At 45.9% G+C, this 18500-nt stretch overlaps 2 protein-coding genes across 8 annotated transcripts in view; one reads left to right on the forward strand and one right to left on the reverse strand.

Moving 5' to 3' along the window:
* LOC118369699 (galactosylgalactosylxylosylprotein 3-beta-glucuronosyltransferase 2-like) overlaps positions 1-8355 on the forward strand; it is a 31284-nt gene extending 22929 nt beyond the window's left edge. Inside the window, exons 2-4 of the mRNA XM_035754316.2 lie at positions 808-952; positions 3834-3982; positions 6321-8355. Of these exons, the coding sequence (XP_035610209.1) occupies positions 808-952; positions 3834-3982; positions 6321-6407 (381 nt within the window). The 3' untranslated portion in view covers positions 6408-8355. The remainder of the gene's footprint in view (positions 1-807; positions 953-3833; positions 3983-6320) is intronic.
* smap1 (small ArfGAP 1) overlaps positions 8182-18500 on the reverse strand; it is a 100583-nt gene continuing 90264 nt past the window's right edge. For all 7 annotated transcript variants that reach the window (XM_052498587.1, XM_052498584.1, XM_052498581.1 and 4 more), the window contains 3 exons: positions 12792-13005; positions 10780-11111; positions 8182-9755 (listed from right to left, as the gene is read on the reverse strand). In XM_052498587.1, coding sequence (XP_052354547.1) covers positions 9618-9755; positions 10780-11111; positions 12792-13005 — 684 coding nt within the window. In that variant the 3' untranslated portion in view covers positions 8182-9617. The remainder of the gene's footprint in view (positions 9756-10779; positions 11112-12791; positions 13006-18500) is intronic.

An 18500-nucleotide genomic window follows, 5' to 3' on the forward strand; every position in this document is an offset into this window, starting at 1 on the left:
ATCCAATACTGTCTTGTATGTTTGGAGTGACTTACTCCAGGTGGTTTGAGGTTCTGAAAGGAGAACAACACTAGAATGGAAATCTATACTGGAGATGAAGTATGAAATGTTACACAACACACCATCAAACAAACAAATTAATGCATGCACACACACACACACACACACACACACACACACACACACACACACACACACACACACACACACACACACACACACACACACACACACACACAAGCAAGCATATATACACACACACATAGTAACTGTATACACACACACACACACACCACAAACACGTGTTCCACACTCCAAGGCTAAACGCAATTTACACACGTACACACAAACAGTCTGGCTCTACCCTGCTGCCGGCTGTCTGTAATTAATTCACGGTGAAAATGTACCCGGGCCCTACTCTACTCTGCTATTTCATTTAGTGTAGGATCCAGTGAAGCATGGAGTCTAGCCATGATGATTTCTGCCTTATCAGATTTCGTCAGATATTTCACCTGACCAAATAAATGTGGTTGTTGATCTACTTCACAGCTTTATTTGGGGAGGGAGGCGGTTCTACATATGGACACAGACAGTTCATCTCAAAAGTCTAAAACTGCCTCCTTGTCTGCTATCCTCTATCTACACTGATATGAATGAGCTGGAAAGGCCTGGAGCTAATTCACACCAAGAATCCTATTGCTTTGACCTCTCCTGTTTTCGGATCAAAGTGCATGTCTGTGTGGCCTATGGGGCTTCTGTGTGTTTGTGTTTGTGTGTCAAACTCTCTCTCCCACTCTGTTTCTCTAGATGCGTTCGACGCGGGGTGTGTCAGTGTGGCCAGTGGGGCTGGTCAGTGGGCGGAGGTACGAGCGCCCCATAGTGGATAAGGGCAAAGTGGTGGGCTGGTACACTGGCTGGAGGCCCGACCGCCCCTTCGCCATCGACATGGCAGGTAAGAGCACATCTAATCATCTAGGGCAGAGGAACAGACCCCAGTGTTTAAAAAAAAATCTGGAATGCAACCCAACATGGCGTTGTAAACTGCTTCACACTATTAATGGGCTTTTGTGTTTGGGATGAGGAGTGGGAGACTGTTCTCGGTCTCTCTCTAAAAGGGTGCGTCAGGGAACGGTGCTTCTCGGCTGTAAGCACATCTAAAAGTAGCTGGTGTTTTGCGGGTACTATTTAATGAAGCTGCCAGTTGAGGACTTGTGAGGCATCTGTTTCTCAAACTAGACACTAATATATTTGTCCTCTTGCTCAGTTGTGCACCGGGGTCTCCCACTCCTCTTTCTATTCTGGTTAGAGCCAGTTTGCTCTGTTCTGTGAAGGGAGTAGTACACAGCGTTGCACAAGATCTTCAGTTTCTTGGCAATTTCTCGCATGGAAGTCTTCATTTCTCAGAACAAGAATAGACTGACGAGTTTCAGAAGAAAGTACTTTGTTTCTGGCCATTTTGAGCCTGTAATCGAACCCACGAATGCTGATGCTCCAGATACTTAACTAGTCTAAAGAAAGCCAGTGTTATTGCTTGTTTAATCAGGACAATGGTTTTCAGCTGTGCAACCATAATTGCAAAAGGGTTTTCTAATGATTAATTAGCCATTTAAAATGATAAACTTATATTAGCTAACACAACATGCCATTGGAACAAGGGGGGAATGTTAGCTGATAATGGTCCTCTGTATGCCTATGTAGATATTCTATAAAAATGTCTACACTGTATTTCTGATCAATTTGATTCTATTTTAATGGACAAAAAATGAGCTTTTCTTTTAAAAAAACAAGGACATTTCTAAGTGACCCCAAACTTTTGAACGGTAGTCTACATATATTATATTCACCACAGAACTTGCGATCAATCAATTTTTTTGCCCACAAAACCCCCCTTTAATCACTATTCATCTGCTGTACAATGGGCAATGTTGAGCAGTGTGTAAATTGCAGCTTTTACCTTAATAACTTGTATTGTGGTATTGGAGGCTATTGTTAGCAGCCAAGTTGGCCAATTAATCTGTCCCAACGCTGCTCTATCTCATTTACTGGGCCACAATTGGGCCAGAGAAAGAGGAGATGGTTGAGTATTCTTCTGGTGCAGTCACACACACACACGCAAGCGCACGCACGCACGCACACACACTTGCAAGCACACGCACACACAGTTCTGTATATCTCGTCCCACACACATGCACCAACACGCAAAGCCCTGTCCGTTATTGTCTTGGAGTGCAGCTCTCACCTGAAGAGGTTTTTCAGAGAGCAACATGAAAGTGTTTAGTGTTTACACCACAGCGAGTAAGTGTGGGGGGTGCATGTTAACACTTAGTATTTAATGAGTCATGCTATTGCTAATATTAACCCTTTTCTTGACCAATGGTCATAAGCCTCACTCATAAAACAGGAAGTAACCAGCTGTGTCACAGTATTCTAAAATGTCTATCCTTCCTTTGTGTCCTTTCCAAAGGTTTCCACCATTGTATCAGTGATCATTTAGCAGACAAAGATATGCTTTAATTAATTTATTAGGATCCCCATTAGCCGACGCCAATGGCAACAACTAGTCTTACTGGGGTCCGACATATTACGAAAAATACATTACAGATCAAAAAAACTTTACAATTAACATACATTTAAAAACATTAACATGTAGTGTGTGTGTGTGCATCTATCAGTTACACATACAGTACATGTCAGTCAGCGGAGGTTGCTGAGGGGAGGATGACTCATAATAATGGCTGGAACAGAGTAAAAGGAATGGCATCAGACACCTGGAAACCATGTGTTTAATGTATTGGATACCATTCCTCTCCAGTCATTACCACGAACCCGTCCTCCCCAATTAAGGTGCCACCAACCTCCTGTACATACACACAACAAGTAGGTCACATGGTGGAGAGGCGTTTGTCGTTTGTTTTAGAAACCAGGTTTGCTGTTCATTTGTGCGATAGTATGTATAGTTTCTAACACGTACAGTACATACAGTACATAGAAACAGAACCATAAAGAAAAGGACAAGGAAAAGAAGCCAGGGAAGGAAGCTGGATGAAACTATTGAGACAGAATCTGCACTGACAGACAGGCATTGCTAACAGATGCACTAATCTTCATACCACCTTAGCTGCAGGTTAAGAGATGTCTATCTTATAATTGCTTTCATACCTATCTATCATACCTGGGGTACAGCTTCTGGGCTTTCACTGCAGTATCACTCACTGCTCAGTAATATGCCTGATAGGACTGACCCAATAGGAAGATCTCAGTGGACTAACTCAGACACACTGTGTGTATGTGTGTGTGTGTTAAACTGGCGACCTTCTTTGACTCCAAATGCAGGAAATACGCAACACGCACTGGCACACACACACAACCTCACAATCTCTCAGTGGAGTGGAAGGATACCCATGAGAGTAGAGTTATGGCCTAGAAAACAGAGTGCTAGAAACGTGAAGAGGCGAGTAAACGTAATATGCTATTCCATGCAGCCATCAGCACACCCCATACCCAGTGGCTTTGCATATATTGTAACTGAGATAAGGAGAGTAATATGAGATACTGTAGTGGGATCTTCCTGTGATACTGTCTGGCATTCTCGATGCATAGTCATGAACAGCAAACACACACACACCCATGTGCACACACTCTGCCGCACAGTTGAGATATATCTGATCTCCGGTCAGTTGCACCATAGTTCGAGGTCATCAATGATCTGTATGTAGTTACTTCCAGGATGATTAATAAAGCAAGGAATTAATTGATCCCAAGATTGACATGTGATGTGTGAGACATAATCATCTGACCAGGCATATGAACCTCTTCCGCTTCCTTTTCTCCAGGTTTTGCAGTGAACCTCCATGTGGTCCTGGGGAACCCACGGGCGTTGTTCAAGCGTAGGGGTTCCCAGCCTGGTATGCAGGAGTCTGACTTCCTAAAACAGATCACCAAGGTGGCGGAGTTGGAGCCCAAAGCCAACAACTGCACTAGGGTGAGTAGCCCATCATTGTGGCAACCCCATTAATCCCTGACCTCTAACCCCATATCAGACCCCAAAGACTTGCTAATTGGTCAAAACAACAAGTTGGCATGACAGTGAGATTTTTGTTTTGTTTGTGATGAAGCACCATCTCCTAATATAGCATCTGTGTGTCCTCTCTTCATCAGTTAGGCTACCTCCCTCCTCTCTTGTACAGCTCATGACACTGCTAGTCATCATCATTATCAGCCCATTAGTTTAATGGGGCCACTGCAGGCTGATATTAATACATACCATTAGCAGGATGTGACATCATCAATTATCACCCACCACGGTCATACCACACCACGCCAGCAGTACGTGACATCATCACTAATAACAGCCCAGCACTGCAGTACCACAGAACGGTGCGCTCCGTTTTGGGGAAACGTGTCATTTTGTACAAACCATCATGCAACGTAGCAAACGTTGAACTGGACCCCAGGTAAAAGTTGCCTTTACTGGACACTGGACACAGACCTCAGTTCAGAATCTAGTTTTGATTCACATTTGGTTGAGTTGTCCACTAACGTGAATTCAATGTGGAATCAACAAAAATGGCACCATATCATTGGATTTAGGTTCAAAGCTGGGTAAAAAAAAGAAAGACCAAATGCCGTTACGTTATTCATTTATGCAAATCCAATTAGTTTTCCACGTTGAGTCAACAACATCACATTTCTTTGTTTGGGTTGAAATGATGAGGAAACAACGTTGATTCAACCAGTTTTTGATGATGTCATTCATTAAGTCCAAATAGATGTAGCAACTGCGGATTGCTCCTTTAAAAGCATTAGGGAGGAAATACAAAACTTATCTAACTTCAACCTTGGAAAAACAAATGCTCAAACTGCTAAAAACTTGGAGTGAGTAGAGACAAGAGATGATAAGGAAGAAGGGAGGGTTAAAGGAGAGGTGGAACAAGACAGAGAGGAGAGAAAGAAATAGACAGAGATAGGGAAGAACATTTGGTAGGAGAGAGAAAGATGAGAAAATATTTTAGACAGACAAAGGAGAATCCAATTTGGAAGGAGAGAGAGAGCAGACAGGAAATTTACTGCCATGGAGTCAGACTGTCTTTTAACTACTAGACACACTGGCACAGGGTGCTCTGCACACTCTGCCAACTCAGCACTTTTGGTGCCAATAGAGATTGGACTGCCTTTAACCCCCCCCAAATCTCCATTAACCTCTTCCATTTTATTACAGATGGGTTCTAACTAGATTCTACCTCAACCTCCCATTTTATTACAGATGGGTTCTAACTAGATCCTACCTCAACCTCCCATTTTATTACAGATGGGTTCTAACTAGATTCTACCTCAACCTCCCATTTTATTACAGATGGGTTCTAACTAGATTCTACCTCAACCTCCCATTTTATTACAGATGGGTTCTAACTAGATTCTACCTCAACCTCCCATTTTATTACAGATGGGTTCTAACTAGATTCTACCTTAACCTCCCATTTTATTACAGATGGGTTCTAACTAGATTCTACCTCAACCTCCCATTTTATTACAGATGGGTTCTAACTAGATTCTACCTCAACCTCCCATTTTATTACAGATGGGTTCTAACTAGATTCTACCTCAACCTCCCATTTTATTACAGATGGGTTCTAACTAGATTATACCTCAACCTGCCATTTTATTACAGATGGATTCTAACTAGATTCTACCTCAACCTCCCATTTTATTACAGATGGGTTCAAACTAGATTCTACCTCACCCTCCCATTTTATTAGATTGGTTATAACTAGATTCTATCTAAACCATTCCGATTTTATTATAGATGGGTTCTAACTACAGACCAGACTAGAATATTGTAGAATTCTCTGAGAGAATGAGAGGAGAAGAGGTGAAATAAGAGGGAAGGGATTTAGGAAAGGAACAATAGAATGAAACACAAACCTATGCCTGCTTCGCTGGCTGCAGCATTTGTCTCGTTAGATATGCAAAACGGCCCAATTATCAGCCCCGTGTGCAGGAAAGGACATGTTCCACCTGAGTGGAGCTGGGAATGGATGGCACTGCACACCAACCATCCATCACTGTGTATGTGTGTGAACACAAATTACTGGGTTGGAAATAGAAGTGAGGCACTTTCCATGTACTACAGTAAAAGGTAGAAGTCTATTCGGTCTGATCCACTCCCTCCCTGTCACAAAGAGCTTTTTCTTGAATATTTTAACAAAGGCACCATTCCATTTCATATAGTTGGCTCAGTGATATAGTGGAAGTTATGCATCTATCTGGTGTGTGCTCATCAGAGAACACACACACACTAACCCTCTCGCCCCCTCTCTCAGGTGTTGGTGTGGCACACTCGTACAGAGAAGGTGAATCTGGGCAACGAGCCCAGACATCGACAGGACAGTGTGGTTATCGAGGTCTAAGGGGTGGGATAACCAAGGAGGAATAAGCAAGCCCATTGGTTAGACAGACTGACAGTAATTTCTTGAACTACACTACTGACATCACCTTGCTTGACCATAACCTTGATATGGATTACACTATGATGGACAGGACTTTGGACCAATTGCATGGATGGGAACTGCTGCCTGAATGTTGTGAATGGCTCAATGAGATTCCGGACCTCAAAGGGGACCATAATGCACTGGGGTGACCATTGCTTTCCCAGGGGACTCTGCTCTCGTACTGCAATGTGGCCCAGTCCCTTATAAAAAGTGATTCCTATGAAGTATGCAGGCTTAACAAGACCGCCTGTCTGTCTACATGTATGTGTGTATGTAAACTCAGCAAAAAAACAAATAAAAAAATAGTTCCTTTTTCAGGACCCTTCTTTCAAAGATAATTAGTAAAAATCCAAATAACTTCACAGATCTTCATTGTAAAGGGTTTAAACACTGTTTCCCATGCTTGTTCAATGAACCATAAACAATTAATGAACATGCACCTGTGAAACGGTCGTTAAGACACTAACAGCTTACAGATGGTAGGCAATTAAGGCCAAAGTTATGTCCGCAATAGGATGAGAGGGGCTGGACTGAGGGCTGTATGCCTGTTGTAAGGCAGGTCCTCACCATACATCACCGGCAACAACGTCGCCTATGGGCACAAACCCACCGTCGCTGGACCAGACAGGGCTGGCAAAAAGTGCTCTTCACTGACGAGTCGTGGTTTTGTCTCACCAGGGGTGATGGTCGGATTCGCGTTTATTATCGAAGGAATGAGCGTTACACCAAGGCCTGTACTCTGGAGCGATTTGGAGGTGGAGGGTCCGTTATGGTCTGGGGCAGTGTGTCACAGCATCATCGGACTGAGCTTGTTGTCATTGCAGGCAATCTCAACGCTGTGCGTTACAGGGAAGACATCCTCCCCCTCATGTGGTACCCTTCCTGCAGGTTCATCCTGACATGACCCTCCATCATGACAATGCCACCAGCCATACTGCTCGTTCTGTGCGTCATTTCCTGCAAGACAGGAATGTCAGTGTTCTGCCATGGCCAGCGAAGAGCCCGGATCTCAAGCCCATTGAGCATGTCTGGGACCTGTTTGATCCTAGGATGAGGGCTAGGGCCATTCCCCCAGAAATGTCCGGGAACTTGCAGGTGCCTTGGTGGAAGAGTGGGGTAACATCTCACAGCAAGAACTGGCAAATCTGGTGGTCCATGAGGAGAATATGCACTGCAGTACTTAATGCAGCTGGTGGCCACACCAGATACTGACTGTTACTTTTGAACCCCCCCCCCCTTTGTTCAGGGACACATTCCATTTTTGTTAAGTCACAGGCCTGTGGAACTTGTTCAGTTTATGTCTCAGTTGTTGAATCTTATGTTCATACAAATATTTACAAATGTTAAGTTTGCTGAAAATAAACGCAGTTGACAGTGAGAGGATTTATTTTTTTTGCTGAGTTTGTGTGTGTACCAGATCAATGAGTATGAAACTGAACAATATGTGTGTATGTCTGGAAAGACATACCAATAAGAACATGGGCCGTGACTAGTAGATCACCTGCTGGGTGTCGACTAACGATGGCCATTCGACATGCACAATCGTTGGGAAATGAACAGGAAAATCTCTTCCGATGTTCTGTGGTCAGCGGCGACCGGACGGCCAACTCGCTACGCACGGCTAACATTCCGGTTGGTTTTCTTGTCCTCAAGTGTCTGTGGGTCTGTGACACACTGGACCACAGAGACAAACTCCAGGAGTACAACTTTTATTCCAAATGACCCTCTTGTAAAAGCAGGAAAAAGAAAAGGATAAACAACTTTACAATAAAAGAGTCATTGGACAAAAATGGTCACAATTAGTTCATGGCTATTCACTGTTTAATGCACGGACATAACATTTCTCTCTGTACTAGGCACCAGAAAATGTAAACACCACTAGAAATAAACCTGGAGGACATGCCGTGTGTATGAATTCTCTTGAGTGTGTGTTCTCTTGTTATTACATGGCAGGGACCCTGTATGTGGATAGCATCTCCAACTGAGAACTACACACGGAATTTCTGATCTATTGTTTGTTGATTCCTAGTGCACCACCTATTTCCCCCTGCAGTATTTCTTCACCTTCTTTCCCCACTATATAATCTATATATCGACATAAAGCAGGATTAGACAGAGATTATGTCATCATAGAGGCCGGGGAAGTAAGCAAACGTGATGTTAAGCCAACTGTTCCGATCCCTGACAGCTCCATTAGGCTCCCAATGTCAACACACTTCCTGAATCATCTGAAGCGTTATGTCATCACTGGCATCATCTCTTTCTTCTCGTATTCTGGTCCCCTCCCCCTCCTATTCCACGTAAGCTCCCTGCCCCCACCGACAGTCGTCCAGGTTTATTTGCCTCAAACTAATGCCTGATTCACACTAAATGGCCACCCCGAACCATACTGTGCCGGCTCAGATATAGTCTTTTCACTGTCATTTCCAGCAACTCTGGTGGATGTGTAACCAGGCCAAGCCCAGTACAGCTTGGCTTTGTAGTGTCAATCAGACAGAACTGTGCTTCTTCTTGTTCTGCACACAACAAAACACCACAGTAAGATGGTAGAACACAACCTCACTGGGGGGGGTCTATATCTCACACACATACAGTAATACAGTACTGGATCATACAATGTCTTGCTACAGGAGCTCTGAATGCCCAGAGGGGAGTACAGTATAATATACACACATGATATTGATGGGTGGGGTGGGGTGGTCACCAACATATTATCCATATCTCTCCATCTAAATATCTATTTACTCACTATCGGTTCTGGTAATGATATATTATTATTATTAGACGCTTGTATTATTGGTCCAGCAGCTTTTCTCTTTCGCCAATATGTTGTTTTTTTAACAAAAGAAAAAAAGGTCAAAAGAATAAGAAAGTAAATGTCCCAAGTAAAGAAATGAACACACAGCTGCCCGTCTGTTTTCACCCCAGACTCCGCACCCGCAGCACACAGAGGGAGAGAGGGGTCTCTAAAGGAATGAGAAACGGGGAGGAGGGAGAACAGTGGAGCAGTCCATAGATTGCCCCATGTGCGTCGTTTCCTGTTTTGCAGTTGGTGAGTGAGGGTAGAGGAGGAGATTTGGGGTGACATGGTTGTTCTGCCTCCCTCTCCCACTCTCCCCCTCCCCTCCCTCACTTCCACAGCTGGGTACTGAGGGTCTGGCCCGAGGGAGGACCCACCCCACCACCCATGGGAGCACCTGGTTGAACAAAGCCGGGTGGCGCTGCCACACCACCACTCATGGCGATGCCTGATATCTGCTGGGTCATCTGAGAGAGATAAGAGACATGGTGTGTGAGAGAGGCAGAGAAAGAGAGGAGGGAGGGGCAGAGAAAATAGAGACCATTAAGAGGGTTGGACAAACCATTTAGACAATTCTAGAATGACAGCAACAACCAGCTTAAAGGGATACTTCGGGAGTTTGATAACGAGGCCCTTTATCTACTTTCCCCAGAGTCCGATGGCCTTGTGGATACCATTTTTATGTCTCTGTGTCCGGTATGAAGTAATTTAGAGGTAGCTCCGTGAGCCAATGCTAATTAGCATTAGCGCAATGACTGGAAATGGGTCCGCTATCAGATGACTGGAAATGTATGAGTAACGCTAGTTAGCAATTGCGCTAGTTAGCAAATTCCTTCAAACTGCAGGCAGAGACATAAAATGGGATCCACAAGGTCATCGGACTCCGGGGAAGTCGATTTGAAAAATCCCAAAGTATCCCTTTAACGCAGCGGACATAATTTCCTTACTGCATGTGTAAAGGTCCGGAGAGAGTATACCCTCCTCTCATCTCTTTAGTCCTCAGTCAGTCCGTCTCCCTCCCATCCCCCCTTGCCCATTTCTCCTCTGCCTCTCCTGCCACTGTCCAGTCTTGGCTATCTAATCCATTAGAAATGCCCTTGCAGCAGTAGAATTATCGGCTTGTCTGAGATGTGTGTGTGTGTGTGTAGCCCAGACAAGCATAATGATTTGAGAGCACTTTTGAGTAGCCCCCTCCCCACCAACCATCCTTCCCAACCCCCACCCATAGGTTAAAAGCCCAACAGCACGCCCTGAACCCATTACAGTACACACACGACCATATCATGTACTGCACCGAGGCAGAGTGTGTGTGTGTTTGATGTGTTGTCAGTGGGAGCACTGTGATTTATGATCTCTCATTAACCTCCTGCAGTCGTAAGGAAATGACAATGCTCACACACAAAGGTTGGGTAAAGCTACAGAGACACACACAGAGGGGGGAATGAGAAGAGAATTTCCCCCATGATCACCCACTGTGTGTGTGTGTATTACCTGGCTCACATTCCACTGGCCCTGCTGTTGTTGCTGCTGCTGCATGGCGGCGTACATCTGGGGAGTCCCCGCCCCCGCTGGCATAGCTCCGCCCGGAGGCCCCATCATGCCTTGCTGCATACCCATGTAACCGCCGTTGGGCATCGCCATACCGACCATCATGCCAGAGTTCTGCCCCATCATGGCTCCTCCTCCCTGGGGCATAACACCACCCGTCATGGTTGTGGGTGGCATAGCTCCGCCCACTCCTGGGTAAGTCTGGAAGTTAGGCTGTCCGGAGGGCTGGCTGGGGAACTGCTGCATCGGAGGCTGGCCCATATACATAGCAGCAGCTGGAGGTGAGGTGAGGTGAGGTGAGGTACAGACAGACAGACAGACAGACAGACAGAGACAGACAGACAGACAGACAGACAGACAGACAGACAGACAGACAGACAGACAGACAGAGAAAGCATTTGGGTCAACACTTAGTATCAGCAGAGGAAATACATTCTCAAGGTTACCTCCAATAGATTTCTCCTGCAGCAACGAAGAAAAGGTTCACTAAGCTACAGTTGAAGTTGGAAGTTAACATACACCTTAGCCAAATACATTTAAACTCAGTTTTTCACCATTTCTGACACTTAATCCAAGTAAAAAATCCATGTTTTAGGATCACCACTTTATTTTAAGGATGTGAAATGTCAGAGTAATAGAGAGAATGATTTATTTCAGCTTTTATTTCTTTCATCACATTCCCAGTGGGTCAGAAGTTTACATACACTCAATTATTATTTGGTAGCATTGCCTTTAAATTGTTTAACTTGGGTTGAACGTTTCGGGTTGCCGTCACAAGCTTCCCACAATAAGTTGGGTGAATTTTGGCCCATTCCTCCTGACAGAGCTGGTGTAACTGAGTCATGTTTGTAGGCCTCCTTGCTCCCACACACTTTTTCAGTTCTGCCCAAACATTTTCTATAGGACAGGGCTTTGTGATGGCCGCTCCAATACCTTGACTTTGTTGTCCTTAAGCCATTTTGCCATTTTGCTTGGGGTCATTGTCCATTTGGAAGACCCATTTGCGACCAAGCTTTAACTTCCTGACTGATGTCTTGAGATATGAAACATAATGATGGTCATTATGGCCAAACAGTTCTATTTTTCTTTCATCAAACCAGAGGACATTTCTCCAAAAAGTATGATCTTTGTCCCTATGTGCAGTTGCAAACCATAGTCTGACGTTTTGGAGCAGTGGCTTCTCCCTTGCTGTGAGGCCTTTCAGGTTATGTCGATATAGGACTCGTTTTACTGTGGATATAGATACTTTTGTACCCGTTTCCTCCAGCATCTTCACAAGGTCCTTTGCTGTTGTTCTGGGATTGATTTGCACTTTTCGTACCAAAGTACATTCATCTCTAGGAGACAGAATGAGTCTCCTTCCTGAGCGGTATGATGGCTGCGTGGTCCCATGGTGTTTATACTTGCGTACTATTGTTTGTACAGATGAACGTGGTACCTTCAGGTGTTTGGAAATTGCTCCCAAGGATGAACCAGACTTGTGGAGGTCTACAATTGTTTTTCTGAGGTCTTGGCTGATTTCTTTTGATTTTCCCATGATGTCAAGCAAAGAGGCACTGAGTTTGAAGGTAGGCCTTGAAATACATCCACAGGTACACCTCCAATTGACTCAAATTTGGTCAGTTAGCCTATCAGAAGCTTCTAAAGCCATGACATCATTTTCTGGAATTTTCCAAGCTATTTAAAGGCACAGTCAACTAAGTGTATGTAAACATCTGACCCACTGGAATTGTGATACAGTAAATTATAAGTGAAATAATCTGTCTGTAAACAATTAATGGAAAAATTACTTGTGTCACACACAAAGTAGATGTCCTAACCGACTTGCCAAAACTATAGTTTGTTAACAAGAAATTTGTGGAGTGGTTGAAAAACGAGTTATAATGACTCCAACCTAAGTGTATGTGAACTTCCAATAACAACTGTATGTATGCATGTACTGTACGTAGCATTACCTGGGGCAGCAGGCTGTGGGCTGACTGTGGTGTTGCTGTAGAGGGAGAGGATGGAGTCCTTGGAGAGGGGTTTCTTGGCCCCCTCCTCGGTCTTGGTGCTGCTACTGTTCTTCTCACTGAAGAGGTCCAGATTAGCCTGGGGGCCAGCAGCACCCCCCGATCCCCCCACGGACGCCGCTACTGCTGGGGCGCCTGGGGCTGCACTGGAGACTGCCTGGAGGGACAGAACATAGGAACAGACAGAATGTGTGTGTGTGTGTTTGTGAGATAGATCTGTGGCCAAATTGATTTACTGAAGCCAATCTGCATGAGCAGAATGCACAACCACACATACATGCACGCATACACTCACAACGTTATAGGTAGTACGACTGACAGGCAGCACTTAAAAAGAGAGAGAGAGAGAGAGAGAAATAAAAGGAAGAGAAGAGGTGCTGTCACCTTAAGTGAGATGGATGATATGAATTAGACTGGTGCAGAAGAGAGAGATGAATAGAGCTAGAACGAGGCTGAGAAGACACACACACACACACACCCTTTATAAAAACCTTTTAACCGTTGTCACGGCCCCGTCATCGCATATACATGTTGAAAATGGCAGATTTGGTCATTGATAAGCGTTTCAATTGGAATGCGTTGGCGGTACAGCAACATGCTATACATGACGTCAGAGCTCAGGCTCTGTCATGGCTTTGACTGAATGCATTCAGAAACTTGAGCACCGCGCGTGACAAGAACTTACCCCGAATACTGTTACCCATTTGTTTTCGGAGTGAGGGAAATGCTGTAAACCGAGTGGGTGTGTTCAGAAAGATGAGAGGTTGAGGACTATAATAAATACCGCTTTGATGTCATACAAGCAATCCCACACACCCATGAGTCCCAATGTGCACTTCACCTTTCCGTATTTGAAAACTCATGTCATTTACAGTATCGACGTTTACGATCGCTATATTTGATCCAGTTACAAGGGTGACATGCGTTACGTCCTGAACACAATGAGCCTGTTTGTCGTATGGTGAAGAAAATTAGCCGCGGAACACGTACATGAACGCACTCATGACTCCTCTCTATGTGCACCAAAATGGCAATCTGTCTGAAGTGCCTTTGGAAAGCCTGACACTGTAAGATCCTATTTTAGAACTTAAGCAAGCCATCTTGGCTATTTTAGAACTTAAGCAAGCCATCTTGGCAATAGAATAATAAGCTTTCAAATGATGCCCACCTGAACCAGAATGCGATAGATAACGGTTTGGGTAAAAAAAAACAGCAGTAATTGTGTGAAGGTGAGGATAAAGGGCTGTGTTCCAAACAAAATAATACAAGTGTGCCTCTGCTTCAGTTCCTCAGCGGAAAAGCTTGGAGAGCAAAAAAAAGAAAAAAAAAGAAGGACCTTATAGTTAAGGTCATTTCCTAGAGTAAAAAGGTACATTGAAAAAAGGTGTGTGGCCACTTGGTGACACCAGTTAGTTCTCTCACTCAAACCCTGCTAATGGCTTTTCTTATCAGGCACCTGCTCCAAAATGTCAATGAATATGTGTATGGTGCTGCTGAATGTATCCGGAGTATTTTCAGATTTCATTATTGAACAAAAATGTTCAAATACTGTGAAAAGTACAGTACATGTAAAATGCACATCAAATCAACAGTGTGATGTTTGGATTCGGTCTTGTGAACTGTGGTGTCCTCACCTTTGGTCTGATAATTAGAGGACAGGGGAAATGAGAGGCGCGATAGAGAGGAGGGAAGAAGGGAGAGAGGAGGGAGTCAGTTCATTAATAAGGCGAGACAGGAGGGAAGTTGCGCGAAGACGGCGCTTTCGCGCGCATGTACACGCGCGCCACAGGAAGGGCTCTGTGTGTTGTGGCATAACGGCTGCTTCTCCCCGCCTCTCTGCCTAGGGAACGAGGAGGCAGGAGAAAAGAGGAGGGAACGAAGTAGAAAAGCAGCGACTCATACTTACACACCTGTACACATGGCCTCGTACAAACAGACGAACTGAGTCCCAGAAAGACAGACACAGTGGTGAACAAACACACAAACGTGTACTATTCATGAGCATGACCTTTTACTGTCTGCACGCACACACACACACACACACACACGGTCAATTTACTAGGGCCGAGACAAATGAAGGTGACAGGCAGGCAGCTCTGGAGCGTTGCAATATGTATCAGTGTGCTATAAATACCCAGGCATTTGCATGTGGCCCAAAAACTAGCGTTTTCCCAACGTTAGATATGTGTTTCTGTCTGACTGCCTTCTGGATCAGTAGTGATATACGAGTAGGAGAGGGAGGGAGGGGTGTGTGCCTGTGTGTCTGGTCAATGTGGAGGGAATAAAGAGATGGTAGTGGAAGAAAATCAGCAGGGACTGTACATGCCCTTACAGTGGACACAGACAGGCACACAACACACACAGATCTGTGCATGGCTGGACTCCCACTCCCACTCTCACACCAGTATCCATGTTACACTCCCCTCTGTTGATTCTCCACAAAGCTGTGAATTAGAAGTGGCATTTCCATTCAACAGCCTTTTCCCACCGTGTCAGTATTCATATACTTCTACATTCAGACCCACAAATACTGAGCAGCGTGTGTTCCAGCCTGCCCGAATCTGGCAGAACACACACACACTACCCCCCCTGATACACCATCTGTAGCCGACAATCCTACTGAGCAGAAGGTTGTGTGTGTATGTAACATGTCTGTATGTGTACGGGGGGGTATTTTACTGAACCCAGACCTGTCCAGGGAAGAGAGAGAGGGGGGTTATTTTACTGAACACAGACCTGGCCAGGGAAGAGGGGGGGTATTTTACTGAACACAGACCAGGCCAGAGGAGAGGGGGGTATTTTACTGAACACAGACCAGGCCAGAAGAGAGGGGGGAGAGACCTGGCCAGGGAAGAGGGAGGGGGGGTATTTTACTGAACACAGACCAGGCCAGGGAGAGAGAGAGGGGGTATTTTACTGAACACAGACCTGGCCAGGGAAGAGAGAGACCTGGCCAGGGGGGTATTTTACTGAACACAGGCCTGGCCAGTATTTTAGAACACAGGCCTGGAGAGAAGAGAGGGGGGGTATTTTACTGAACACAGGCCTGGCCAGAGAGAGAGAGAGGGGGGAGTATTTTACTGAACACAGGCCTGGCCAGAGAAGAGAGAGAGGGGGGAGTATTTTACTGAACACAGGCCTGGCCAGAGAAGAGAGAGAGGGGGGAGTATTTTACTGAACACAGGCCTGGCCAGAGAAGAGAGAGAGGGGGAGTATTTTACTGAACACAGGCCTGGCCAGAGAAGAGAGAGAGGGGGGAGTATTTTACTGAACACAGGCCTGGCCAGAGAAGAGAGAGAGGGGGAGTATTTTACTGAACACAGGCCTGGCCAGGCCAGAGAACTGAACACAGAGAGAGAGAGGGGGAGTATTTTACTGAACACAGGCCTGGCCAGGGAAGAGAGAGAGGGGGGAGTATTTTACTGAACACAGGCCTGGCCAGGGAAGAGAGAGAGGGGGGAGTATTTTAGAACACAGAGAGAAGAGAGAGGGGGGAGTATTTTACTGAACATAGACCTGGCCATGGAAGAGAGAGAGGGGGGGGGGTTATTCTACTGTGGATAACACAAATCACAGGTCATGGAGATCTGTAATCACATTTTCAGAATTGACATACTGGAGATAGAAGATCACACCAGAATCCTGGTTGATAGTGGAGGGAAAGCAGATCAACGCTGTCTAATGTATGGCTGTGTGTTTGTGGGTGTGTGTACCACAGCTCAAACCAGTAGCACAAACCAACCATAGGCAGCCAGTAGGAAAGTGTGTATTCATGTGTATTCTTTCATTGTGTGTCTGGATTCCTTCCATGTGTGAAGCAGTGCAGATGTGTTGTGTGTGTCCTACATGAACAGAATACAGACAGGAGGGAGAGACAGGGAGGGAGAGACAGGGAGGGAGAAACGGGGGGGAGAAACAGGGAGGGAGAGACAGGGAGGGAGAGACAGGGAAGGATAAACGGGGGGGGACAGGGAGGGAGAGACAGGGAAGGATAAACGGGGGGGGACAGGGAGGGAGAGACAGGGAGGGGAAAGGAAGGGGAGCGGGGAAGGAAAGAGGAAGCAAGGAGGGAGGAAGGAGGATTGGCGGGAAGGAGGAGAGGGGAGGGGCTGAGAGAGAGAAGGCAGATTGGGGTTGGTAACAGCAGTAGTTAGAGATGCTGGAACCAACCACCCATAATTGCTCTTCATGCTCAGAGTCAGGACTGTGCTGTGTTCATGCTCAGAGTCAGGACTGTGCTGTGTTCATGCTCAGAGTCAGGACTGTGCTGTGTTCATGCTCAGGGTCAGGACTGTGCTGTGTTCATGCTCAGGGTCAGGACTGTGCTGTGTTCATGCTCAGGGTCAGGACTGTGCTGTGTTCATGCTCAGGGTCAGGACTGTGCTGTGTTCATGCTCAGAGTCAGGACTGTGCTGTGTTCATGCTCAGGGTCAGGACTGTGCTGTGTTCATGCTCAGGGTCAGGACTGTGCTGTGTTCATGCTCAGGGTCAGGACTGTGCTGGATGCTGTCAGGACTGTGTGTTCATGCTCAGAGTCAGGACTGTGCTGTGTTCATGCTCAGGGTCAGGACTGTGCTGTGTTCATGCTCAGGGTCAGGACTGTGCTGTGTTCATGCTCAGAGTCAGGACTGTGCTGTGTTCATGCTCAGAGTCAGGACTGTGCTGTGTTCATGCTCAGAGTCAGGACTGTGCTGTGTTCATGCTCAGAGTCAGGACTGTGCTGTGTCGGCGTGCAGCCGGTGTATGCTCTGAGCCGTGAAACAAGAAAGGGGAGATGTGTGTGTGTGTGTGTCTCGGCAGTGGAGAGCCAAGGGAGTATGGAAGTGGGATGAAGGGAGGGGTGGGGGAATGACTGTGGCACCTATCAAACACACCTCATTCACAAATGATTCATTTAACCATCACTCCATCTCTCGTTCTCCACTGCTGTTCTCAGACTGGGAGACGGCTGAGAGAAGAAAATATCCTGTTCCTCAGTCTCTGTACCATGTTCAGACTACCCTCTCTCTTCCTGTCTTTGTACCATGTTCAGACTACCCTCTCTCTTCCTGTCTCTGTACATTGTTCAGACTACCCTCTCTCTTCCTGTCTCTGTACCATGTTCAGACTACCCTCTCTTCCTGTCTCTGTACCATGTTCAGACTACCCTCTCTCTTCCTCAGTCTCTGTACCATGTTCAGACTACCCTCTCTCTTCCTCAGTCTCTGTACCATGTTCAGACTACCCACTATCTTCCTGTCTCTGTACCATGTTCAGACTACCCTCTGTCTTCCTCAGTCTCTGTACCATGTTCAGACTACCCTCTCTCTTCCCCAGTCTCTGTCCCATGTTCAGACTATCCTCTCTCTTCCTCAGTCTCTGTACCATGTTCAGACTACCCTCTCTCTTCCTGTCTCTGTACCATGTTCAGACTACCCTCTCTCTTCCCTAGTCTCTGTCCCATGTTCAGACTATCCTCTCTCTTCCTCAGTCTCTGTACCATGTTCAGACTATCCTCTCTCTTCCTCAGTCTCTGTACCATGTTCAGACTACCCTCTCTCTTCCTGTCTCTGTACCATGTTCAGACTACCCTCTCTCTTCCTCAGTCTCTGTACCATGTTCAAACTACCCTCTCTCTTCCTGTCTCTGTACCATGTTCAGACTACCCTCTCT

Source organism: Oncorhynchus keta, chromosome 36 (genome assembly GCF_023373465.1).
Source record: "Oncorhynchus keta strain PuntledgeMale-10-30-2019 chromosome 36, Oket_V2, whole genome shotgun sequence".
NCBI classification, from domain to species: domain Eukaryota; kingdom Metazoa; phylum Chordata; class Actinopteri; order Salmoniformes; family Salmonidae; genus Oncorhynchus; species Oncorhynchus keta.